The 27,970-nt window shown below is 41.9% G+C and overlaps 1 protein-coding gene across 9 annotated transcripts in view; it reads left to right on the top strand.

The window, feature by feature from the left end:
* The window catches only part of DGKI (diacylglycerol kinase iota), a 453,056-nt gene extending 432,470 nt beyond the window's left edge, over nt 1-20,586 (top strand). For 8 of the 9 annotated variants that reach the window (XM_035723279.1, XM_027573716.2, XM_035723281.1 and 5 more), the window contains 3 exons: nt 3,997-4,033; nt 5,708-5,807; nt 10,129-20,586. In XM_035723279.1, coding sequence (XP_035579172.1) covers nt 3,997-4,033; nt 5,708-5,807; nt 10,129-10,245 — 254 coding nt within the window. In that variant the 3' untranslated portion in view covers nt 10,246-20,586. The remainder of the gene's footprint in view (nt 1-3,996; nt 4,034-5,707; nt 5,808-10,128) is intronic. The other variant, XM_027573715.1, reaches the window with a different exon arrangement.
* The last annotated feature ends 7,384 nt before the right edge of the window (nt 20,587-27,970 follow it).

Here is a 27,970-nt window from a genome sequence, read left to right as displayed (position 1 = left end):
CCGTGATCGATCGCAAGTTTCATGGAGAAGTTTGCACACGTGCCCCTTCAATCAGGACTTAACAGTTGTTTTCTGGTGTAGGTCAACTGTGGGACTGAGCGTGGACATTGTAATAAACCCTAGGAGGGACAGAGAACCGAGACGTGCTTTTATATTCAGGGAATAAATGTGAGTTCACTGCTAACAAAGTCATGGTATTCCAGTTCCCTAAGGGAGAGGGCATGATATCCACAATCAGACCATATGCATACCTAAAATATGCAATAAGCCTTAGATCCAAATATTCACCATGGATATAAACTGGAAGAATTCCATCGTCTTTTCTTTCTCTTGGGCTCTCCCTTAACAGTGAGACTCAAATTAACTTTCCAAAAATCACAGATGCTGTTTTTTTTAAAATACTTTTTCCTTTAAAGAGAACTTGTGAGGTCTGGGAGGATTATTTTTTTGTCTCTCTAGCCATGCCCCCTTTCTCCAGATTGTAAGATTGGATAATCAATGCTACTAACCCGCACGGAGCACTACTAAACAGCACAATATACTATTGAAGGAGCTCCCAGCAGATCATTGGAAGGGAGGGAACCTCCACCCTGTTCTTGGGCTGCACCTGGCACTCAGGCCTCTTCTTATTTCCTCCTCTCCAACCCCCTCTCGCCAGTATTATGCAAACACAGTTATTTTAAAGCAGGTTAAAACATTACTAGAAAATGTACCTGTACTATTAAAAATAGCTCCGCACTCCCGCCTATCATCAGTTCGCTGCCACCCTTGCCTCTTCATTGGCGATTTGCCTGACAGCGTTCAAAACGTTCTGCTCTTTGGTGATTATATGTATTGATGGGCAGATGAGGAAAGTTTGGGTTAATTAAGTCCATCACTCCAGAGCCCATTCCATTCCTGAAACCTGTAATTGGAGTTTTGTTAGGTTTTAATTAAGAGCAAGAATGTCTCATTTTAGGAGCACCACCTCTTCCGCTCACCTCTGTCAGCTACCGAGGATTAAAAGGAGAGAAGGGGAAGGTGATAAGCAGCTATACAGGCATGCCTGACTCATAAATTGGATAATCAGCTCTGTCATTGCTCTGGGTTGGCTGCATTTATGGTGATTCTTGTAAGACACTTGAGGAACAAGGTCCCTTCTCTTCCTTGTCCCCATGTTCAGAGTGTCAAACAATGGCGGCTTTGGCACCGATGTAGCTGGTCCCACAGCCTCTCACTTACATGACGGCATGGACCCTGGAGTTGGTGGACCCACCGTGGGTGCAGCTCTGAGTGCTGAATGAAGGGGGAAGGGGGTGAGGCCTCTGGTGCCCAGATAAGCATGCACTTAGCAGTGAATGGTGGGAACAGAGCTGCTGGAGTGGAGTGGAGTGGGGCTGGGCTGCTCCTATTCTTGGAATTCCTGTGCAAATGAATGGCTCCAAGGGTTGGCTGAAGGTGGCAGGCACTCTCTTTGGGGACCACTGGACACTGTAAGCGTCCTTGTTCTTGACCTTGTAGAGAATGCCCTGCCAACAGTTGAAGGGGTTTGGAGTATTGGTTCTCAGGACATAGAATTTGAGTCAACAAGTGGCTTCAAAAGTGAATGGAGATAAGTGCAGAGCCCAGTACATTTCCTCCCTCCACTGATGCTCCACATCTCCACTTAGCGTAACCTGCTTAAGTCAGAGAATAGGACACTTCCAATCTAAACTTGCATGTAGCATGCCAGCTTCCATTTTAAGCATATAACTTATATTGACTTATGAAACCTCGCAAGAATCCTGTGAGATACATATTATCAATCCTTCTTTAATGTACGTGGCAATCAAGAGACCGAGAGATTAAATGAACTGGCCCGAGATCCAGTAAGTGGCAGGTAGAGCCAGAATTTTGAAGCAAGGAGGTTCAGCTCTAGTACCCATCACTACACGATACTGCCTTGCACTTCTTTGGGTGTTTGTTGTGGGCATTATCATGCATGTTTCCTTAGAACCACAAGACTGAGGAACAAAAATAAAGGCTTTACGTCTTTGTTGAATCCTTTATGTAGGATAGGTGCTAGAAAAATAATAAATATTCTTACACGGCAGGGATTTAGTATAATTCATTTAGGGAGACAAGGCGTATGAGTGAAAAGCAAATACATAGTACAAGGGTGGAACCAAGTAAGTGTTATGAGAGAAGGAGTTGAGAGAAGGGATAGAGTCTCTCTGTCAAAGCTGGTCGTTTCAGAAGACCTCGTCACAGACTGGACTTTACAGGACAGGTCAGATTTAGGTATGCGGCTAGAAAAGGGAAGGCTGTTCTGGATTGGGGGAGTGGAGGGAAGAAGCTCTCTGAGCTGGGAGAGCCCCGGAGAGAAGCTGGTGATGGCGGGTGATGGCACAGCTGATATGAAGAAACGGAACCTGGAACACATTGAGGAAGGGCAATTCCAGGTGAAAGACTGCAAACTTTCATGGTTGAATACTTGGGAGTAAGCAGTCAATATGCTGAATTGGAAATCTGAATGATGAGAGACCTTTTCATTTTTCTTAGTACCTGTTTCTGAATGCTAATTATGCTCTAGGCAGAGACTAATAAGGAAGCCTATTTGTCAAATAGGACAAAGAGGAGAGACGAATAGGGCAGAGGGTGCAAGGGAAGATTCAGCTGGCCTAGACGACCAGTAGATGGGAAAGAGGAGGCAGCTCTTGGATGACCAGGAGGATTGTGAAGGTACCATGGCATCTTAGTCATCTTCTTGGCCAGTGACTTTCATGGTTGGGAAGTCCTAATCTCTCCCCTTTCTTCTTTTTATGTAATAAATCATAAAAGCCAAATTTTCAATTATAATGATATCCAATAAGACAGCAAATCAACAGGATCATATTTCTAAAGACTAAAATGCTCAATACCTAGAACTGTGTTTGGCATGTCCAAGCACATTTATTCATTAATTCAACCAAACATGTAAGCATCTGCTTGGTACCAGGCTCTATGCCAGGCACCAAGGAAGGATGTAGTGGTGAACAAGGCACAGGCCACAGCTTCAAGGGGGTTTACCACAGTCTAGTTATGGAGAGAGACAAATCTGCAGGTGGTTTTATTATGGTTTAAATGTCATGATCACTAAAGTAATTACATATCCCCACCTGTCTGGGACAGTCTCAATTTGGATGATAAATTATGTTACCCTCCCAACCACAGGACATACGGTTAGTGTACAAAATGACGGGGCACATAGGCAGGACATTTAATGCAGTATTTGGAGTGGGGGTTGTAGAGGGCTTTGTGGAAAATGTGTCTCAGCTGATACCTGCAGACTGATTAGAGTACAGGAGGGTTGGGGAAGGAATCAGTGGTGCAGAAGGTGGAAAGGTGGTCATTCCAAGCATTGTTTGCAGATTGAATGATTTAATTGGTGAACAAATAGAATATCATCAGTGCACAAACTCATCAGACATCTCAGTGCCTAAGGAGGCATCTATAATCATTTGGTGTTTATGCATAACATTTCTTCCAGGTCTTGGAAGGGAAATTTTATGAAAAATATAATTTTACTCTGTTTCTAAAACATAGATATTGGACTGGATGATATCTCTGGTATCTTGTAGTTTTAAAATTATACTGTATAAAACCCCATCTTAAACAACCTGCCTCTGGGGAATGATAAACAATCCTTAAATCCCACTGAAGTGTCCCCATTCCCCAAATAACTTAGTTATTTCTCACTTATTCTATTCTGACTAATTTTATTTCTTCAACCTGATTGAAAGCTGCTTTAAAAGCATAGGCTGTATCATTCCACACATATCGGTTGGTGGCGGTTGGGAGGTTGGTGAGTGGGAATAGAGAAATCCTTTCTTTTGGGGGGGTGCGGAGCAGGGGAGGTGGTCTTAATATCCCTTTCACCAAATGACTCTACTTTATTCAGCTTTCCAACGTGTTTTAATTCTGTGACTATAGATTTTTTTCTTAATGTTTTAGTTTCTGAACTTACTTGTGATGGCATCTTGTTTTCCTCTTATTTAGGACCTCCCGAGTTATTGGATATGGCAGACAGCGAAACGTGAGTGTTTCCTTTCATTGCATAGTCTAGATTATTTTCTTTAGAACATATCTGGGAGAAGAACGTAGCCTATAGAGCATACAACAGATAATTTAAATGTCAGTGATAAGAAGTTCACTTTCAATTGTATTTATAACTGTGCCGGGCTAATCTTCTAAATCAAAAATTACCCAATAAAAATTGATGACAAGAATCATAATGATTGCATGCACAGTCATTGCTATTCATCATTTAGAGCTTCCTAGAGGCAAGGTAGTTTTGCACTGATGCATCTTGGACTACTGAGAAGTCTAAATAAATACATTTACCCTTTTTATTTACTCTTTCTCAACTGGAGTTTGTGAGAAAATTAAGTCCTAATACCCTACGGCATCCTTTGTTAGTAATGAAACCTCTATACCGGGTCTGGAATGGAACTAGGTATATACAACCATTGGAGAATTAAGAATATAGTAAATCCAATCATTTTATGTTCTGTGGTTCAGAAGAGAAACTCCAGTTGAGAAAGTCTTCTTCTCTGGGGTGGTCCCCAAACTGATAATGTTTGTTTTCAACATTTTTATTCCTAGGGCAGCAAAATAGCTCCTACTCCCCAGGTAGGAACAAAGAAAGGGTAACCATCGCACCCTGAAAGCCATATAGGAAGCACTATAAAACTTCAAAGACATTTGAAAAGAGATAAAGATGGATGGGGAGTAGCTAAGTAGGTCTGGAGGAGGAAAAGTAGAAACGAATAGAATGGAAGCTGAGTGGGAAGGGTGGAGTTCTATAGTTATGACTTACTAGACAGGGAAGACACTGTCATGACAGAGAGTTTGTCCACATACCACATCCTATTGGCAAAGTTGTCACTAACCCATTTGTTCTAAGAACTGCATTTGATTTTCCATACGCTTTGGCATTAAGCATCTTTTCAATTTTGGACACAGAATGGAGACCTCCTCCTCCCTAGACTGCCCATTAGAGGGGGTAGGAATGGCTACTTTGCTTTGCCTTCTTCTATGCTGAGTGGCCTATGGCCAACAGGGGACAGCTTGTGTTCCCAGCTCTCCCAGATGTCCTCTGTGGCTGCCCGCACCCTCCCACCTGCCATTTGCATGAAATCAGCAGGTAGGGCGGCTTGTGTTGACCTGGTCCTTCCACGCCAAGTCCCCCAGAGATACTCCACTGAGGGCCAGTTGGTGGTCAGCCAAGAACCGTGTGAGGTGCCTTTGGGGCCTGTGGTTTTTCCATGCCTGCCCCGTGTGTACTTGATCCGGTGCCCCTACGTTCTGCCCACATGTGTCCACAGAGAAAATCGTTCCACCGTGCTCAGACCCATCTCTCTACACATCAGTTTGTTGAACAGTGCCATGAAGTGTTACCTAAATCCATCATCGGTGGTTGAAAACAAAATCACTCAGCCTAGTTAACGCTGTTGAGACAAGCGATTGGAGTTCTGGTTCGCTGATGACTAACTGAAGGCATTTTTAGACACCCCTTCATCCGCCGCCCCCCCCCCCCGAATGTGCCCGGATCTCAGCTGCAGATCCCGAAGGAGGCGGATGAGCCCAGAACCTCAGCAGCAGGGATAGGAAGCTACCCTCACCCCCTCCCTGCAGCCTCCAGCCCCACCCCCACTCCCACCCCCCCCAACCCCTTTATGGGTGGTTTCCCATTTCCTCTTTGCTTTAGGGGTGAGACCGCCCTGCACAAGGCTGCCTGCCAGCGGAACCGGGCCGTGTGCCAGCTTCTGGTGGATGCGGGGGCATCTCTGAGAAAGACGGACTCCAAGGTAACTTGATGAGTGAGTGCAAACATCCTCCCCCTGGGCAGGATCACCAGCACCATCGCCTTCACTTGTGCCCATAGCAAAGGCATCCTTTCTGTGCTTATGGAAGTGCCTGGGGCTTTGGGGAAAAAGGAGGAAAAAATAAAGTGCTTCATTTAGAGCAACTGTAGTTTAAATGTATAAGCACAAAGGGAAGGGTGTGTGCTTGCCTATGGGACTTTATAAACCTCTGAATGTGCTGGCCTTGGGACTTTGGGGTTGTCCTGCCGAATGCCAGCAGCCAAGTTGTGGGGAGGTGAGGTTCAGAGCCCTAGGAGAGGCGTAGAAGACATTGGCCTGCTTTGGAATTTCTCCTTCAGTGGCTTTATCTGGGGTAGCTTCCCGATCTGTGGTTTATGGGTGCCCAGGTGATTGATTAGCCGTCACTGTCAGGATGGTCAGCCTGGACTTGGAGAGGTTAACAGCCTTAAATCTGGTGCCCATACGTTGGCTTTTTATTTTTAGAAGTTTCTTCCTACTTATTTTCTTATATTTTTCCCTGAAAGTTAACCCCTGAAGTTAGGGTGGGAATTCTCTCATCGATGTGGAAACTGAAACCCAAAGAAAGCTCTGTACCCTTAGACCAGGAGCTGAGCCCAAATCCAAATTCAGCTCTTTTGACACCCAGCGCAGCAGATGAGTTGTTCTCCTGTGGTGACAGAACACCCCCCTGGATCCAACGGGATGAAGCGTGGCAACAAAGTCATGAAGTGGGTTTTTCTCGAATGGTTTGGATCATGCCTTTGCCTTACAGTGGTACTTACAGCATTGTGACTTGAAATGTGGTTGGTTCCCCTGCAGCAAAAGGCATGTCAGTCTGGCTTTAAAGTATGTTAATGTCTTAAGGAGAGGGCGGTGAGGCCAGAAACTGATAGCGCGACCTACCTGCCGACCTTGACCGGAAAGACGCCAACAGGTAGAGGTCAGGCATCAGGAGAAACTCTGTTCAGGAGACCTGAGATCAGGCTGCACTGTGAATTGTTCATTTACAGAGAGCACCGAGGAAAGGGCTGAAAGCTGGAGCAAGGGAAGAGGTGGAGCTCGGTGGTGCAGCCCGGGGACTGCAGCCCAGGAGAAGGGAAGGGCGGCGGGGGGGGGGGGGGGGGGGGGGGACTGTTAATACAGAACCTCAGTGCCACAGGGGAGCCTGAGCAGCTCTGAGAAACCACCCTGGGTAGATGCTAAGAAAGGACAAACCATTTAACTGTGGAGGGTTGCAGAGAAGAATTTTAATATAGAGATGAGTGTTTCATTAAGCTAAGGCACTGAATAGCCTAAGTTTGGGGCCGATGAATGTAGCCAAGGAACACAGACATATTCCCCATGAGACTTCTTTAAGGGACGAGCAACTGCTTATGTGCAGTTTTCACCCTGGGGTTCCTCCAACTGCAGTGAGCGCCATAAAATAACTTTATCTCCTGCGTGGACCTCTTTCCTTCGACCCCAGTTCTGAGCCAGTTGCATGCATCTCCACACCCCTGCAGCCCGTCGGATCCCTGCTCTCTGAGGGGGGACCGGGCCACCTGGGTTCCTCCCTAGGGCTGTGGGACATGTTAGGCTGGTCTGTTACCTTGTTAGCTAAGTGGGTATAGGATTTCAAGTGGCAGAGAAGTGCTCCGTGTGATATTCTTCCCAGATGATATTTGCGCTTAAACTCTTTGTCGTGTAACCCGATGGAGGAACACAAACCCTATAGGCAGGATGAGGGGAGGCCTCGATTTCAGGTAGGTTTGGCTTGCCTGGGGCCAACTCACACTCCAGCGTGGCAATTGCCTATTGACTACCCAAAAGACTGCTCTCACGCTCACCTCAGGAAATCAAAAGAATAGGAGGAGCAACGTGAAAGAGACAAACAAAAGACTGGGCAGGAGACCTGGCCCCTGAGCAGAATGCTCTTTTTTCTCTTTCTAAGTTGCTGAATCAGATAAATGGGCTCAACATGCCTTGAGATTGCTTCCTCTTTTGTGTTATGTGTGTGTGTGCTTTTTTTTTCAAAACACAGCTTCATTAATTTTATGATTATAAATACAGTGCATTCTTATATAGAAAACTCAAGCAATGCAAAGAATATCTAAAAAGATAAAAATCACTAGAAATCTCACACTCTAGACCTATATACTATTAAAATTTTAACGATCTCTCTTCACATGTAGGTGTGCCTGTTTTTCTCTCTCATTTTTTTTTAAGTCGGTGAAGTCATACTATTCATGCTATTATAGAATGCTTATGTTCCCCCAACATTGTGTTCTAGAGGTCTTACTGTATGAAATAGTCTATGCTTCATCCTTTTGGGAGACCTGTTAATTTTTCCATTTTGTAATTTTATGCTAAGTTAAAGCAGAACATGATCATTATGACTGGATCTTTTCCTAGATTTTTGGCGGGGGGTGGGGGGAGAAGCAGTATCTTGAGAATTTCTCTTGATGGAGAACAGTTCCTTTAAAAATCAACTCAAAGGCCACTCCAATCCACCTCTCTGAATACTTGGAAGCTAGTAATTCCGACCTCATTAATATTGAAGATCAGATAATCTACTAATACTATAAACAAGTTGGAAAAACTTACTATAGGAACTTTAAGCTAGTGGTTCAATATTAAATCCCAGCTAAATAAGTAAAATTTTAGAAAGAATTCAGAGCCACTGTTCCTTTCCTTTTATTCTCTACCCACATACCCTTGTAAGCGATGGGCTTAATTGAGCTTGACACTCTCCATTGCGGTGACTCAGATGCAGGCTGAGAAGCCTTCAGCAATTTTCATAATACTCGCGTGCATTTATACGTGGAGCTATTTCTTTGGTACAATGTTCATGCCTCCATCTTTTTGAATTTAATATTACTTTTTATTTTTTTATTTTTTAAAGATTTTATTTATTTATCTGACACAGAGAGAGACACAGCGAGAGAGGGAACACAAGCAAGGGGGAGCGGGAGAGGGAGAAGCAGGCTCCCCGCCGAGCAAGGAGCCCGACGCGGGGCTCGATGTGGAGCTCGATCCCAGGACCCTGGGATCATGACCTGAGCCGAAGGCAGCCGCTTAATCGACTGAGCCACCCAGGCGCCCCTTATGTTACTTTTTAAATAGATAAAGCCATTATCACTGAACAAAAACTAGAAGTTTCAAGGAGCGTTACGTAATATCTATATGCATCCAAAAGAATGGAGACCCTCCTTCCTTCTACTACTGAATTCTATTCGTTGACCTTGTTCCAAAATTATCATGTGTATGTACAAACATGCATACGGCATTATAGTAGGCTGCAAGAAATGATACAATCCTTTAAGATGATGTAGAAGAACATTGAATGACATAAAGGTTTGATATGTTAAGTGAAAAAGTGTGTTATATAATAGTATGTAAACAGAGTATGGGGTTGTTTTAGACTTTTTTTTTTTGAGAGAGAGAGAGAGACAGAATGCAAACAGGGGGAGGGGCAGAGGGAGAAGGAAAGAGAATCTCAAGCAGACTCCACACTCATCATGGAGCCCAACACGGGACTCGATCTCATGACCCTGAGATCATGACCTGAGCTGAAATCAGAAGTCAGACATTTAACCGACTGAGCTACCCAGGTGCCCCATAGTATGGTTTTCTGTTTACAAAAATTGTTATGTGTAGAGCCATAGAAAAAGACAAAATAGCTACTCTGTGGAAGGTTAACAGCAGTTATCTTAGTGTAGTATAGGAATTATTGGTGATTTTTATTTTCTTCCTTACACTTCGGTGCTTTTCCAAGTTTAATCAACAGCCATCACTTTTGTAGTCAGAAATTAACTCACTTTTTGGAGAGATGAGATAGTTCTGAATTGGGAGATCTTAACTGAACACTTTGAAACCAGCAAAGAAACATCTTTAGATCATTTACAACCATCTGGTCCTCTCATTTTCTGCTTGCTGCTTCCCAGAGTTTAGTGTTTAGTGTAATAGGAAGAGTCTGCCATTGGGCATCCGAAAGCCTACTTCCTACTTTTCTCTTCAGTGATTTCTATCCCCCTTCTCCCAGAAAGAATTGGGGTTCCCAAACTCACCGTGCCACACTCTTTCCTGCTGTTACTCTGAACCCCCTTTTCCTCAGCCCCACCTGTCAAGCGATCGTGTCTTTCTCTCGAACCTACCTACCTCATGGGTTTAATGTGACAATAGATTTGAAAGCGTCTTGTCTACTCTAAAACCATAAGCATGGAAAAATCCTTTCATGAGTAATCTTTGAATACCTCCACGATTTAAAAAAAATAAATCTCATTCCATGTATTTGTGTCTCCTTCCTTCCCACTGTCACCTTTAGGGGAAGACACCTCAAGACAGAGCACAGCAGGCTGGAGACCCAGATTTGGCTGCATACCTAGAAAGCCGCCAGAACTATAAGATCATTGGCCACGAGGACCTGGAAACTGCTGTTTGACCCTGGTAGATTGCAAAGAGAACCTGAGCAAGTGTATCACCTGTGCCCTCCCGGCGATTGGGCAGCTCCCCTGGAAGAAGCTGATGGAATCCACAAATCTGTCTCTCTCTGCAAGAATCTATCTGAGACCATGCCACCAGTTATTAAGGGCTACCAGGATGTCCAACAGAACACGATAGCCCACTGAGGAAGAGACAGGGTACCCGGAGATTTGTGGAATACACATTCCACAAAATTTGATCCTTATTGCTTCCAGCAAGTAGCATGAACTTCTGTGTTCACCTGTATAATTTATTTTCGAGATTCAGAGGATGTTCATACAAATGGCACTGCTCCCTCCTCCCCCTATGCATTCACGATTCCTCTGTACCACACAATTCTACTGCAACTACCCATCATTCAAAAAAAAAAAAAATAAGTAAATACAATTTGCTCTCTCTACATTCAGCCTTTGAAGACCACAAGACACGCTGGAGGTCTCTGAAAACCCTCTGGATGTCCTGCAGAAACACAACTGTAAAGCTGCTTCTGTTTCCAAGATGAAATATACCGACACTATTACTGACTGTTTGCATGTCTCCCCTGCCCTCCCCCCTCATCCCTTGTCATTCTGTAGGAGCTGGGACGTGCCACATGGATAATGTCAACTTGTGTGCTGTACCTCTGAGGTATGGTGAGGTGGCATGGGAGGGGACCCAGGGCCCGGCCCTGGGGGCAGGGCTGTTGCTGATAGCCATGAAGGACTGGTTCAGCTTGGGCTGTTTGCGCAGCCCCATACTGCCTACGTGTAGCCATCTTTGCCTTTTGCTGCGATGTAGACGATAAGAGACCAACACAGGATTAAACGAAGGCCCTCGGCTGGTTTGGTGGAACCGCTGGATTTTAAGTGCAGTTGAAGGTGCTGAGCAGAAAACCACGTGTGGGGACTGTGGTTCCAGGAAATGGAGCACTGTGACTGCGTTCCCTTCCAGACTTTCTCAAGTGATAATAGAAAGCAGGCTAACTGACTTGAAATAAAACAGCCAATGCAAAAGTAGCAACATATGTCAAAATAACTCACTTAAGCAAGAAAACAGTTGGCGGGCATGTTGCACAGAGGCTAATAAGTAGAGACTCTTGGGTGTAGTGGTGAGAGGGGGCCCATTTTAGGTTTTCCTTCTAAGTGTTTGGTTTTCATTACCCCGAGTAAGCCTTGTCCCAAGGACAAAGCCTTGTTTTATGAGTTCCACTGCTGGATTTCCAGGACGGCTGGATCTTCCCGATGGACACCTCACCTTTTACTTGTCAGGTCCCAAGATTGTACCTGATAGCACTGTAACCCCATTTCTTACGTACGGGGTTGTCTAATCTTTTCTCCGTTTCCCCCTACCAGGAAATTCTTAGTACAAAACCACTGTGGGAGCTGAGCCAGAAATGTGTCTCTGGCGTTGGAATTACAACTTCGAATCCTGCCACGGATCAGTTGGTACTTACAGGTCCCTCTAGTAGGGACTCTGTGATAACTAAAAGAGCAGGAGGAAAAGGCTCCTAACTTTCAGTGAAGAGGTCTACTTGACGTGGGTAGGAGTCAGAAACACAAGTGGGTGATCCAAAGTTGTTTCAGACTAAAGCTGAGGTCTTCTGAGCTTTCTTCCATTTTGCTCTTAGACACAAGCAAAGTGCTTCCCTGGTGTCTCTGCATGTGAACACATAAATGATCGTATTTCTTTCTGCATTTACTTTAAAGGTCCAGTGGTGACACACTGCTTACCTGAATTGCATTTTGGTCACCTATCATTTTGAGAGGACAGATATGAGTACTGTACTAAGGAGGAAGAGCTTCTCTGTGGGTGGGGATGAAGCACCTCCCTAGCCTTTTCAAAATCCAATTGTTGGTGTTATTTCCAGCGGGGGGAGAATAGGTTGGTTATGAGTAATTCACTTCCATCTGTCAGTCTTAGAAATGGAATTATCTGTTGGGTTTTATGGGGAGGTAAGGAGGACGGCAATAGATTGTTTCCAGAAACTGGAAAAAAATAGGCTCCAGGAGAATTTAATCACTGGGCTTCATCTGGGAGTCTTTCAGTTGGTGGGACTGTCAAAGAGATGTTGTGATGACAGAAATATAATCCTTAAAACAGACTGGAATCTGGCTTTGAATGGTGCCTTCCATTCCCTAGATTAAGCCAAACAGTTGGCCACACAGTCAGTTACCCAGCTGCCATTTCTGGGATAAAGGACTATTTTCACCAACTACCATCTCATATTTCTTTGTGATGCTTCAAAGCAGCCCAGAGAAAACTTAGGGTATAGATGGCTACAGGCCAATTTAAATAGGTCCAACTGAAGTCACAAGTAAATTCCTGGTATGAAAATAGATAAGGTAATGACTACTGTAGGGGTTCTGGTACATTTGGAAATCATTCCAAGCCAAAAAAAAAAAAAAAGTTCTACATTATGGATGGGAAACCATGTACAACCAAGCAAATATCTCTTTGAAAAAGCAAACACCCTCAGGCCTTGGGGTTTCCGAGGAAAGGACATCAAAAATGAACGGAACGGTTACATATTTAATGGATTCAATATTAAACCTACCTCCTGTAGCATTTTTTAAAATTGATCACTGTGTAGGACAGTCCTGGCCTTCAGAAAGAGCTGAGGCCATATGCTCTAAGAGTTTCCAGCTCAGCTCAAGCATAGAGTCTCCCCTTTAATGGGCCATCAGAAAGGGTAGAAGCCAATGGTCTGGCCCTGGTCTGGATCTTTAAACCCACAAACGTTTAATTTAAAAGACATGAAACTGTATAGTCACAGAAATACCATTTTCTGCAAAACCTCCCGGGACAGTACTGGAGCATGGCTGGCTTAGCTGCCAATCCTCTGTGTTTGGCTCAGAAGAGCCCCTCATGGGCTGGTGCTGTCTGCTCTGGGATTCCATTTGTGGGTTCGGTTGACGGGGAGGGGTATGAGAAATGGAGAGTTATTACAAGACCACATGAGAGAACCTTAAAGGTAGTCATTTTCAGAGCCCTATATTCCAGGAGTACACATTTAATGAAATAGAACCCAGTTTAGAACCCAGCTTTACCTAGTTAGGCTGTGCTTTATCACATTCGAGGACTGTTTAAGAAAACCAGAAGCCAAGAAGGAAGTAAATACCATGGCCGCAAATCTCACTTTGAGAGTTCTGCTTACCTCTGTGGAGGCTATAACCTAAAACCCATGCAATTTCTGAAGAAGAGAATTTAGCTGGCAAGTACACAGCCATTACATTAGTGACAGCCCCCCTAGCCCATCGTAGTAGCTGCCCTTAGCAATTAGGCAGATGTGTTTGCACTGGGAGATACTCAACAGGCAGTTTGCATTTGGACCTTGTAACCATTTCTTTGCCTAAAGGATTTCTGAAATGTATTTCCTGGACTTCTCGTAATATCCATGTTTTATAATATGTGGGGCAGCAGTTTTAATTTTTTACATGTCAGTTTTATTTCACATATTTAGATTTTTTATCATAAAGATAGAACATGCTTTTTATTAAAAAAAAAAAAAGTTCTAATAGCACAGATGAGAATCACAGGCAAGGTCAAGATGTTCCTCTGCGCTCGTGTAGAGACCTGAGTCCCACACCCCAGAGATAAACAGTGTTAACACTGATCAGCTTTGTTGCTTGTATGTTATGTCAGAAAGACTCTGTGCACACAGCACCCCCACACACATATAGAAATGTATTTATTTGTATACATAATATACAAATATATAATATATATACATACGTTATTGCATAGGTTTCCAGTAGACAAAACATTTTAGAGGCATGCTAATCATCTCTCTGTGTATCGTTAACACCAACAGGCAAAGACAGGCTAACAGGAATTTTTCATTTATTCTTTGTTGTTTTTACTGCTGCTAAGTTCAGTTCCCTTATTGCAGCCACTCCAATTACACATGGTGTTTGCTATTGCCTGTGTCATAAAATCCATGACCAAGAGGTCTTATAATTTTTTATGTTACCTTCCATGAAGCATGAGACCTACCTGAGCCCAGAGACTTGTCTGTGCTATTTTTGGATCATAGATGGAGAGTTTCTTTCTCTGTCATGCTCATTCCACTTTACAAGGCTGAGTTTGCAGGGCTGACACTCCATACATTGCCTAATGATATTTAATGAGGGCAAGCTACTGCCAGGAAGGTGTAGGAACTTGGGTACGGGCTGGGGTCTGAGGAGCTTGGCTTCCTTCCAATAGGAGTAGCTCATGAAAAATCACTGAAAACAGCACCATCTTTTATTCAGTTTTGCTGTTTAAAAATAAGATAGATCATTGTTGAAATGACGCATCATAGCCATCAAATAAAATGAATTGCTCTACTTAAATGGATTATTTTCAGTTTAGGTAAGAAAAAAGTAGAACATCTATTAAAGGAGAGACTTTTCTAACTGATTTTTAACATTTATTTGTATAAAGTCATTTCTGCCCAGGTCTCACTAGAACCTTCTCTGAATCTGTCTACTTTCTCATTCTCTGAATTCCGTGTTCAGCTGATTGCTGTAGTGTTTTTCTCTGTCTGGTCTCCCAGATGGACTTTGGCCCCGTCCCTTTCTGTGTCCTGGTCTTGACTCATCTCTAGTCCCTCCAGTTTCTGACCATCACAAGAGTCCTCCTGGACTTTCAGCCACCACCTTCAGTCATTTTGTCATACAGACACCCAGATCTTCCCCAGGTATTCTGCTCAGAACGTATCAGAATGAAATTGGCCTCTGAGAGAAGTATCCATTTTGCCTGAAGGACAAATAGATGTCCACTGACTTTGATCATCTTACAGAGTTACAACATGCCTTATTCTGAGAAGCCATCTGCCATAGAGGTTTAGCACACATCTGTCTCAGTTCCACCGTGGGTGTCCACAATCATGGCAGCTTCCTCCACATCCGGTGACGTAAACCATGTACTCCCCTAAGTCACCTAGATGACTGGATTAGATACGTGTTATACCCCTAGTGGCCATCCATGGATTTTGGGCTGTCTCCCCACAGTTTACTGAGAAGCCTAAAAATAAGAACTAAGCAAGGAGAAGTGCCCTTGGAAAACCTGCTCTCCCAGGACACATAGCACTGACCTGGTCCCAAAAAGAAAGCAGAAGAAATAATTCTTAGGTTGTTGAAGCATTGTCGTTTGAAGTAGAGATTTGAATATTGAATGGTATCCTCATAGTAGACAGATTCCAGAGTCTATATATGTATTCAGGCATTCTGCATGCAATCATATGTTCATGAGTCAAGCATACATTCATATATTTAATCATTTATATTAAAAAAAATTATCCCTTACTCTGATGCTGGCAACATGCTAAGGATCTAAGAATGAATGCAAGAGCCAAAACTCTTGACTTCACAGAGCTGGCAACCTAGGGGAAATGCACATGGTACCAGGGAAGCGTGCCCTGGGGAATCCATCAGGCCTTTATCGTGCCAGTCACTCTTCAGCCAGCACTGTTTGGGCTCTATGATATATGAAATGAGAATATGAATATGAAAGAAGTGATATTTTGCATTTCCTTTTCCTAAGAGTCTTGGTCCTGTTCTTCAAAAGGTATTTGCGAGCAAGACTTTAAGATGAGACAGAAATACAACTCAAATGAGAGCTAAAACTCATGCTATTTCTCAAGGGTGGAACTAGAAGCAATAGGCAAAATTTGCAGTGGGTTTTGACTGAATACAACAATGAAGTATAAATATTGTCCAATAGTGGAGTAGGCACCCTTACAGAATTCCATGTGTTCAGCCCGTGGGACTGTTTGAACAGGGACTTCCTGACCACCTGGAAGGATGCTGTGATTAGGGACCTTTATCCAAGGGGCTGGAATCAGACGCTGTGAGTTTTTGAAGTTTTGTTGTTGTTTTTTTTTTTTAAATGATGAATGGCAGGCCTTCATTTTTTAAATTTATGAAAATCTTGATTTTCAATCTTTAAAACACATTGAGAGGAAAACTCTGGGAGAGAATGACTTTTGGTTATCATTAAAAAAATTTTAAACCAACTAAGCCTGAATTTAAGAGACAGTGCAAAGCAAACATACTAAGGGGTCTAACTTACTCCAAAATGCTTCTGGAAGCATCATGGATTTTGATGAATATTCTTAGGCATTCTTAAGTCATATTGGAAATCGGTTTTTGATATTCTCACAATTAAATGTAATCTGTAACCACAGAAGAAAATTTTACGTAAAAGGTATTTGGGATCCAAGTAACAGACACAAAAGGCAATCATGGAAAATGGCTTTGCTTCTGCGGCAGGCATGATAACTGCTAGGGAGCACTCACCCATGGAGATAAGTGATGATTCTGAATGTTTTCCAGAGTTTTCGTATTTTGAGCCAAATGGCATCTGAAAGGGATCCCTTCGTGGTGGGAACAACTGAAACGATCTTATTTCTCAGTCTTTTAGTGAAACACAGCTTTCAATAGAAAATAGTTTAAACACCTCGAATGTATACTGCTTACTGTTATTATACTGTTTATTACAATTTCAGTAATTTTTAAAATTTTAGTGTTTTAACATTTCAATACCCTTGTGACAGCTTTGAGCTTCGGTACAAACCCATGAGGTGGATCATGCAGATCATTTTAGATGAATAAACCAAATCTCAACACAGTGTATCCAACTTGCGCAGGTTCATATAGTAAATGGTAGAAATGCCGCCAGAACTGACATCTCTACATTGTTGCAGACTAACACGTCCACAGTAGATGTTGGCTAAGTAAACAGTTTCCCACCCTTGCCTTCACTGCTGTTTTACACCATGCAGATTTCCATAATTTAGAAGGTGCCTCCTTGAAAAGATAATGACTTAGTATCCCACAGTAAGAGTTGGGTAGAACTGAGGGAAAATATGAAGTTAAAAATCAGTTTTTGCTATCAGAAGCTTATCAGGTTGGGCAAAGTTCAAGGGGAAAAAGGTCAAATGTTTTGGTGCTGGGGGGGATTTCACGAGAAGCTAATACTGAGGATGACTTCCTGGTTTCTCTATGAGGCTCAACATTTAAAAATGTTAGTATTGTCTTCTCTCCTTGGAAGTCACTACTGGAATGATATTTTAGAATTCTGTACCAAAAGGTGTTGAAAATGGGCTTGCCATTCAAGATCTCTTTGCTTTAAGCGGGTGGGCATGCAAAGCTTTGTCTGTCCTACCGTCACACACACAGAGGTCTGATACACCTGTGGGAAGTTCTGTTGACCTTGATATGGGAAGAATAAGCAGACCAGAGAGATTCTTCAATTCCTGCTCTCATCTTTTATAAGGCACCTCGACGGACAGATCAGTGACTGTGTGGAAGAAGGATGTTTGATCTGGAAAGAGGACAAAGTTAGATCAGGAACAGAAATGTCTGGAGGAGACGGGTCAAGTAGAATGGTGAGATTCGAGTTCTCCAGGGCAGACAATCTGCAGAAGAAAGCAAGGACAGAAGAGTTCAGAACAGAAATGAAAAGGAGGTGGCCTTATTACTTCTAGAAGGATTTCTTTTTTTCCTAAACATTACATCCAGAAAAATGGATGGGGCTTTCTGAAAAACAAAGTGACTTACTGCAGCTAGGGTTTTTTTCTAGTATTTCAGTGAAAATTAACCAAATGAGGGAACAGGAAAAAGCCCTTCCTTAACTGTGAGGAAGCTTAGACTAAAAGACTTCGGTGATACTTTCTAGTTTTGGATTTCTGTGATTTTGGATACAAGCAGAACTCATTTAGAACCCTAAGCCTCTCTAGGTTCCTGCCATGGAGATGGCAATTAAAGCTTTTTTGTAAAAACACCAGCCATTGCAAATATATCCCAGATCATTGAGAAGCAGGTATTTCATGACCCTAAAACAATTTGCTTTGCTTACATACACACCTGCACGTTTGCACACACGTGCGCGTGTGCACACACACACACACACACACACACACAAACTCTCTTTGTCTGTTGCTAGCCAATTTCCAAATCTCCTGAGTAAGATATGTGTTTCTACTAAGGCAGAACAGTCACAGGTTCAATAATCAAAGAGAAAAAAAGGGATCTAGTGCCCATTTTCCTACTTTCTACCCATTTGTTGCTTGGGGTATGTGGTTGTGGCTGGGACTTAGAGAAGGGGCAGAAGATCTCTATTTTCTGGTAAAGAGGCATAGAGAGAGTTTTTATAACTTATTGCCATTAGGTAGGACTTAATCTTATATCACTAGACTAGTGTTGCTATAATGTTTGTGGACTATAGTTTTTTTAAGCCCATTTTTTAAATCTTTTTTAAAGATTTATTTATTTTTAGAGCATGCGTGCATGAGTTGGGGGAGGGGCAGAGGGAGAGACTCTTTCAAGCAGACTCCCCGCTGAGTGAGGAGCCTGATGTGGGGCTCAGTCCCACAACCCATGAGATCACAACTCCAGTCGAACCAAGAGTCCCACGCTTAACTGACTGAGCCACCCACGGGTCCTGTGGACTACAGTTTAAATTGCCTGTCCTCCCTTTCTTCCATAATAAGACCTGAGTTCCTAGATTTCAGGTTGGCTTGATGGAAGGCACCGTTGAGATAGTCTTAAAAAATGGACTCTTATCTGGATTCTTGCTCAGAAAATGCTCCCACTCTACCTTCTCCCCCACCTCTTGCCCCTGAAGGTAAAGGAAGAGCAGAGATATGAGCAAAAAAGATTCTCAAGAGTAGTACAATAATAAGGCTCCAGTCTTCACACAAATTGCCATGACAACCCACACATAAATAATATATACCCTCAGCAAACTTTGATCCTCATGAAAAGCAAATTCAGAAGATGTAGAAAAAGATTGAACTTGTTGAAAGTGGCTTCAAGGAATATCATGAAATTTTCAATCTATGCAGCTTAGAAGAATTATGTGTGGAATTTAGGGGAGGAGAGAGTTCCTATAATAGAACTATCTAATAGAGCTTTCCTCAGGACTGGGTTGTTTGTTGAAGGAGTTTCTCTACGTGCTTATAGGAGGTTAGACCTGTCCACAGATTTGTGATCCTGTATGGTAAAATTTGAGAGAAATAAGGACGACTTAGGGTTTTTTCATAAGTCTAAATATATTCAATCCTTAAAAATTCAAAGACTAACTTTTTTTTTTATTTGGGGGTTACATATAACCTTTCTTCTTAAAATTATAAAATAGGAGATGTTTACAAATTGTCTTTACTTGTAAAAATAAACCAATGACAGCTCTAAATTGGTTTACCCTATATTTTGTTTTAAATTTATGGGTAACTCTGTGAGATATGTTGGTGAGATTTATCATTTTTAAGATACTATCCAGCTTTGATATTTACTGCACCTTGTATAAGGAATCCAAATAATTCCTGACCTTTTGGGTTTTATTAACTCTTCAATTTTTCATTCCCTGCCCTCCATTCCTTATTGGTTGGACTGAGGCTCTGACCACATGCCTAATTTCCAATGCGATTAGAACTCAGTTCTATGCTTGCTAACATCCTGATTGTGGGCTGGGAAGTGTGGGTTTCTTGCTATCCTGGGAAATGAGATTCAGAACTTTCATAGACAAAATATTCTAGCACAATAGAATATTTGATAAAATATTCTAGCACAATAGAATATTTTGCAACTCATCTTTGTGAAGGTAGAGTCTGAATTAGTCTCAGTAAAGGTTAGCTCGTCTTTTTTTAATTACTATTTATTTATTACCAATGGTTAAGTGACAACCATGAATCTGAATATAATATGGATCACAGCTGATTGAAAGTGGGGCAAACCATTCCTGTAAAGAGTTAAGGAACAGAGGACGATCTCAGTTCCATACAAATGAATATATTTCGTTGAATGTGATTTCTGAGTGGGAAAAGATTCTTAGGCACCCAGAGTACCCTTGGCTGTGGGTAGTTCACTCTCAGAGTCTACATCTGTATGAAGGATTGCAGTCACATTATAAAGGGCTCTTTCATGATTTCTGATTCTGCCCTATCACATCCCAGAGCCATGCTTTTGCAAAGCTGCCAGCTGGCAGGTGGAATCCAAAAAAAAAAAAAAAAAAAAAAAGTAGCAGCTGTGGCAGTAAGTTGATGAAGTTTTATTTCCAGGTGAAGTGGGATCCAGAGAATATGAAATGGAGGGGGGGAGGGGGGGAAGGGAAGAATGGAATTTTTTTTGTAACAAAGTCATAAAGTATTTTTCCCTAATTTTCTTGCATTTCCTATTTATATAAAGTATCTTGATCACTGTGTTGCTCTACAGAGATTTTCAACGGAATTAATTTGGGAGACTGAACTAATCTCTGAAAACGAAATTGACTAGTTACAGTTACTTTTTGGACACTTTTTCTGTATTGTGAATTGTGTGGAAATGTACAGAATAAAAATTAAGAAACATAACTAGTTTCCTTTCTTCTCTTACTGTCTGCTAGACGTAGATGGTATGAGTACTGTCCTTAACGGTGGGTAAGTTAGATTTTCAATATCAGGAACTAAGCAAAGATTGGCTGTTAGACAAGGAAGAAACTAAAAGGGATCCCTGACAAGGCAGAAGTTAAAAAAAATATTTCTTCTTTCAAGATGGACTAATAGAAGCCAGATTGACCCTCCCCCCTGAAATAAGAACATCTATATATAAAACAGTGATTGTTAAAACACCAGGCATTAGGCAAAAAAAGAGAGTGATCCCTAAGAGATGGCTGCATGATTACACCATTTTACAGACTTTGGAGTTTCCAGACAGTGGCTCAGGGAAGGGTAATTCAGGCAGAGCCTGGCAGATTTCTTGAGTTGGGGAGACCAAGGCAACTCGAGCTTATAGAGCGGAGTATCAGGAAAGTGCACAGAGAACCCCACATATCTGCGGAGACCCCCACTTAGGTATTCAGTAAAACACTTGCCAGTGTGTGTGGGGGGGGGAGAGAAAGGGAGAGAGAGAGAAAGAGAGGGAGAGACAGAGAGACAGAGAGAGACCCACCCAGACTTTGGAGAACCATCCCAAATGCTGAGAAGGAACAATGACCAATGCTCACACCTGACTGGGAATAATGCCCTTTGCCACGAGCCATGCTGCACCCCTACCATCTACTCGGCCACAGCTTTTTATTTCTTAACAAAACATTACAAATTTCCTGCTTCCTACTCTGGTCCCTTCTCCTCCCCATTCTGGCCACAGTGGCAATCACCATAAGGGTTTCGTGTGAATCTTAACACATCCTGTCTCATCTCCCTTCTTCCACTTCTCAACTTCTGTTAACTATATTCCCTGTCACAGATGTGCATTTTATTTTATGTTTTTACATTTTTGAATTCCAGTATAGTTAACATACAGTATTATATTAGTTTCGGGTGTACTACATAGTGAATCAACCATTCTATATATCACTCGGGGCTCATCACATAAGTGTGCTCTTAATCCCATTCACCTCTTTCACCCATCCCCCCACCACCTCCCCTATGGTAACCACCAGTTTGTTCTCTATAGTTAAGAGTCTGTTTCTTGGTTTGTTTCTCTCTTTGTTTTCCTTTGTTTTGTTTCTTATATTCCACATATGTGTGAAATCATATGGTATTTGTCTTTCTTTGGCTTATTTTGCTTAGCATTAGTCTCTCTAGCTCCATCCATGTTGTTGCAAATGGCAAGATTTCATTCTTTTTTATGCCTGAATAATATTTCATACACATATACACACACAAACACACACACACTCACACACACACCACCTTTTCTTTATCCATTCATCTATTGATGGATATTTGCACTGCTTCCATAGTTTGGCTATTGTGAATAATACTGCAATAAACATAGGGATGCATATATCCCTTAAATTAGTTTTTTGTATTCCTTGGGTAAACCCCCAATAGTGCAATTACTGGATTGTAAGGTAGTTCTATTCTTAATTTCTTGAGGAACCTCCATACTGTTTTCCACAGTGGCTGTACCTGTTTGCATTCCCACCAATAGTACACAAGTGTTCCTTTTTCTCCACATTCTCACCAACACTTGTTGTTTATTGTGTTTTGATTTTAGCCATTCTGACAGGTGTGAGGTTTTATCTCATTGTAGTTTTGATTTGCATTTCCCTGATGATGAGTGATGCTGAGCATCTTTTCGTGAGTCTGTTGGCCATCTGGATGTCTTCTTTAGATAAATGCCTGTTCATGTTTTTGGTCCATTTTTAATTGGGTAACTTGTTTTCTGGGTATTGAGTTGTATAAGTTCTTTATATATTTTGGGTACTAACCCTTTATCAGATATGTCCATTTGCAAATATCTTCCTCATTCATAGGTTGTCTTTTAGTTTTGTTGATTGTTTCCTTCACTGTGCAGAAGCTGTTTATTTTGATATAGTCTACAGATATACATTTTACATTCTATTTTGTACTGATGTTAAAAATTGTACATGTCAATTTTTTGAATTCTAAGATTTGAAAGTTAAGGACATGGACATTTATTAGCATGGCAGGTTAATGTGTTTCTCAGAGGCAAATATTAAGCTATGTTTACATTTTTTTCTGAAGCTTTTCAAGGCCAGGACCCCAATGCCAATGAAAGACAATGTTTCTGTCATTCAGATCAAATCATTTTTCTTACTATTTTTTTAGATTGCTCTGCTTCATATTTGGACATTTTGACACTGTTTTTTCTTTCTTTTGGTGTTGGTTGTCTTTGTTTTTGTTGAAAGATACAACACACACACACACACACACACACACACAATTTTTTCATTATGTCTCTAGTATCATCGATCTCCCTTGTCATTCTGGAGTCCATTTCATTCTTTCTTCTGAAGGCATCTTGGAGTCCACTGGCTTCCTGTTCTAATTTTGATGAACCTAGTCATGCTGTACAATTAGCACCGTAAGCTTTTCTTCTTTGGACTTCTGCATTTGTCTTATCATTTTTTAAAATTATTTTTATTTTTATTTTTATTTTTTATTTGACAGAGAGAGCACAAGCAGGGGGAGCAGTAGAGGGAGAGGGAGAAGCAGGCTCCCCACTGAGCAGGGAGCCCGATGTGGAGCTCAATCCCAGGACTCTGGAATCATAACCTGAGCCGAAGGCAGATGCTTAATCATCTGAGCCACCCTGGTGCCCCTGCATTTGTCTTATCACTTTTGACTCACATATTTCTTAGTTTCTTGATTTGCTAGAGTATAGTCACAAATTACTTCTTAAAACTAAGCACTAGGGAAATAAATTCTCTGAGTTCTTGCATGTCTGAAAATGGCTGTTTCGTCTTTTACTTAAAGTTTGTCTGACTTTGGGATTCCGATTGTGATATTTTTCATTAGAAATCTGGAGAATCTTAGGAAAAAGAAGGCCCATGTGCTTTGTGAAAAATAGAAACTTGCCAATACATTCAAATCACAGAGTCACATGTTATGGGAGCAAAATGACTCTAGAAAGCCTGTTGAATAACTTCATTTTACATAGGAGGAAACCAAGGTTCAAAGAGACTAAAAATTCTGCTCAAGATCACATAGCTAACTGTGACAGGGAGATTTCACCAAAGCTCAGGGGCTCCCCATTTGCAACTCGTATTGCAATAGCATGTTCAAATGTTTCAGATGCCGCCTGAAGGAGCTACTGGGGTGAAACAAAGAGAATGCACTGGATTTCAGCCCAGCTCTGCTCCTGAGAAGCTATGTTTCTTGCTCTTCCTGGGTCCAACTTTCCTCATTGGTAGAATGAGCCTGTAAAACTGATGGTCTCCAGAGGGCCCCTTTCTTCTCTCAAGTAGTAAGATGCTCTGAAGGGGATTTATTTTTTAAGATTTTATTTATTTAATTAACTTGAGAGAGAGAAAGAAAGAGAGTGGGGTCTCTCTATCTCATTCTCTCTCTCAAATAAATAAATAAAATCTTTAAAAAAAAAAAAAAAAGGGCGCCTGGGTGGCTCAGTTGGTTAAGCGACTGCCTTCGGCTCAGGTCATGATCCTGGAGTCCCGGGATCGAGTCCCGCATCGGGCTCCCTGCTCAGCAGGGGGTCTGCTTCTCCCTCTGACCCTCTTCCCTCTCGTGCTCTCTATCTCATTCTCTCTCTCAAATAAATAAATAAAATCTTTAAAAAAAAAAAAAAAGAAAGAGAGTGGGGGGAGAGGGGACCTGGGAGAGGGAGAGACTCTCAAGCCGACTCCAGGTTGAGCACAGAGCCAGATGCTGAGTTCCATCCCACGACCCTGAGATCATGACCTGAGCTGAAACCAAGAGTTGGGCTCTTACTGACTGAGCCACTCAGGTCTCCCTGAAGAGGATCTTTTAATGGAAGGTCATTATAAAGATGGAAAAAGCTTCAAAATGATCTCCATTCAAGGTCCTCCCTTCAGAAAACATTCCTAAAATTATCCCCCAAATATATTGTTTGAGCACTATTTGCCATAGCATTCATAACTGGTCAGCATTTTAAAAATCTAAAACAAATGCCTTTTTAATAAGATATCTATGGCTCCAGCCCTTGAGAATTTTTATGTGTGTTTATTTTCAGGGATGAGTACAGTGAGTCACAGGTGGCTAGCTCCCTGACTCTACATTCTATCACGTTAGAGGTGTAAAGATAATTAGCTCAGTTTTATACAGATGGAAAGGACCAGAACTTACATGGAGCACAAATGCTTGTAACTATTAGGTGTTATAACTACATGGCAGCCATGGTAATGATAACAAGGATGTTTCTCCTTCACTGACCAATCCAGTTAGGTCATGGGGTTTCTTTTCTGCTTAACATTGTCTGAATCCTTGGGGACAGCCCTGGGTTTGACACCTATGTTGCTAATTACAGACAGGGTGAGCTTTGTCATGTAACACTCTTTCTCAGCTTCAGCATCCTCATCGGAATTGTAGAAAACAGTACCACCAACCAAATAGATTTTTGTGGACGTGAAATGAGACATTGGCTGGAAAAATACTTAGAACGCCTAGCACATAGTAAGTGCTCAATCAATTGTACCTATGAAAATATGCTGGGGAGAATAACACTGATGACATGCTTATCACATTTCTTGTACTTTCCCTGCACTGTGGGGTGGGGGATGGGTGAAAGGAGAGGGCCTGTACAGAACTTAGATGACTTAGTATACTTAATCGTGTTTGCTCTGACATGGAAGTTCCTAAAGTTTGCCTCAATCCTTTTTACTCCCTCTGGCTTGTAAAGGTGCCCTAAAAATTAAAGATATACAGACTTTGATGGTGATAAATAAGGTACAATTCTGAAAACTTAAATTGGGAGAAGTGTGGAATAAATAGACCCAAAAGCTTGAACTGAGAATGGAAAAGAACATTCATAGGCTTGTCCTAAGTCGAGTTCCATATGATGTCAGTCTGTGGGCATTGCTGGTTTGTTTAAGAAGAAACCGCTGTGCTGTCGCTTCTAATATGCATGCACACATAACCCTATTAACAATTTGGTTAGGTCGTGGGATAGTTTCCTGATTTTAATTTGCCTGTTTTAAAACTGTCTTTATTCTTCTGAGAATCACCAAATTTCCAGATTCAGATGGTATAGAGCCAAACCTCGGAAGGTTCTTTCATAACATTGAAACCTCTGCCAATGCGTAAGTTGTGGAGATATTCTGTATGTTCTCCAGACCACCCATAGGGTTCAGTTCCAGTTTCTGTGTCTAGCCCCATTGCCTGGAGCCTCTCTTTAAATGTCCTCTATTCGTAACTTTTATTCTCAGCTTTGGAATTACATTTGGTCTGACTCCTCTGAATTTGGGTTTTGGGGGTTTTGTGGTTGGTTTTGTGTGTGTGTGTGTGTGTGTTTTGTTTTGTTTTGTTTTTGGTTTTGTTTTGTTTTGTACTCCACAGAAAGGAAAATGCTTCTTCAGCCCAAACCTAAGGTTTGCAATGAACACCATGATATAGTCGCAGGAATTAAGGCCTTTCATTGTCACTGATGATGGGTATGAAATACAGGCATACAAGCTGTTTTTAATTATCGGTATAGAAAAATCAATAGCAGCAGTTTGCGCCAGCTCAATGAGTGGCTGGCTCATTGCAGGAAGAGATTATAGCTGCTCTGTCTGCCAACAATATACTCATTCCTCTGACAGAGGCAATCAGGGGTGAGATTCTCAACTCTGTTAGCAGTAGCCTCTGGTAAAAAGTACACGCTTAACTACCAAATGCGAAATAGCCATTTAGGTTGTCACAAGTAGGGTGATACTGAAGGAAAGGAATTTTCTTGCTCTAACCCAAACCCAACTCATAGTTTTCATTCTATTTATCTTGTCTAAAAAGAAATGGGGAGTAAAGGTTGGATGGGCAACAAATACTAAATATCATCCATGTGGTTCGTGCTAGAATAATGTCCTAGTCACTTGATTTATTAGCTCCACTCAAGAAAAATGAATCTTTCAGAAATTTATTAGTTATATTGTAATTTTTATTTTCAAGTAATAAAACAGAGGCTGTGGGTGCCTGGACAGAAGCTGTTCCAGTCTCCTCACTAGAGGTTCCCATACTGGTATCTCTGGTCGACTGTTATTTTATGGCCCCAATGAACCCCGCCTCCTGATCTTAATGCCCTGTATAATCCCCTTCCACATTAACTTTGGGTTTGTCCCTTTTGCTAATGTCCCTTTTAGCTGGTGTGAAGCAAGTAGTGGTTTCATAGGCACTTGCCCACTGGGGCTTGTCCCTCTGGTCTGCTCCTTCTGGGGACCCAGCACCATTATGACAAATCCCAACTTAGCCACATGGGGAGACATGCAGAGAGAGAAAGATGTCTAGCCAACCCTGATCTGTTTCAGCCACCCCAGTGGAGGCATCCATCCAATTTGTGATTGAAGAGGATATCTCGGATGGGCTAGTCCCAGTTTGTGGCAGAGTAGAGCTGCCCTGACGAGTCCAGTCCAAACTGCAGAATCATGAGCAAATAAATGCTGATTTTTAAAGCCACTAAGTTTGGGGTGGTTTGAAACAAAGCCATGGATAACTGAATCAGAGTCTCAGCTTCTGAAATGACACAGCCCAATTGGCTTGAGCATTTGTGATCCATTCCCTTATGTTAGTGAAGACAGGAGAGGGAATAGTTACATGATTTTTTTAGCCCACCAATAATTGAATTTGTGCATTGAAGTGGCCCATACCACACTATAGAATCAGAATTATGGAGCTGGACAGTCCTCACCTGGTATTTATTTGTATTTTCAAACTCTCCACTTTGAAAATTAAAAAAACAAAACAAAACAAAACAAAACAAAACTGGAGTCCACAAAAGTTAAACTAGGAATAGAAGTCAAGCCTCATGATTCTCCCAGTATCTGCATTATGTTGACTCCAGTGGTTTCCAACACTTTCATGGACACAGACCACTGTTAACAACACTGGAACATAGTTAATGCTAAATTAATGTGAATTAATTTGTTTGCTTTACTGTACTTTTTCTGCTAATGTTCATCTAACACTATCAGATCTATGGCTATATCCATATCAGAGGACATAGTTTATGCTGATAATCAAGTCTTTGAGACGAAAGGTGAGGTGAAGGGGACTGAGAAACTATCAGTAGGAAAATAGCTTCCAGCCACTTTCTCACTTCATAAAGAAGCAGCTGTGTCTGCAGTCACTCCATAATATGGTATTTCAGCCTCAATGACCCCTGATTTGAGAACTCTGCTTCAGATCTTGATGGACATTTAAGGAGCTGCAGTCCCATGCTTTCAAGGCACTTGAACTTATTTGTTTTCTTCCTCTCGTCTTTCTTTCTTTCCTTCCTTCCTTCCTTCCTTCCCTGCTTCCTTCCCCCTTACTCCTCTCTTTCTCTCTTTCC

The sequence above is a fragment of the Zalophus californianus genome, chromosome 12 (assembly GCF_009762305.2).
Source record: "Zalophus californianus isolate mZalCal1 chromosome 12, mZalCal1.pri.v2, whole genome shotgun sequence".
Taxonomy (NCBI): Eukaryota; Metazoa; Chordata; class Mammalia; order Carnivora; family Otariidae; genus Zalophus; species Zalophus californianus.
The sequence above is the reverse complement of the archived record's forward strand: the minus strand, read 5'-3'. Positions and strand labels throughout refer to the sequence as shown.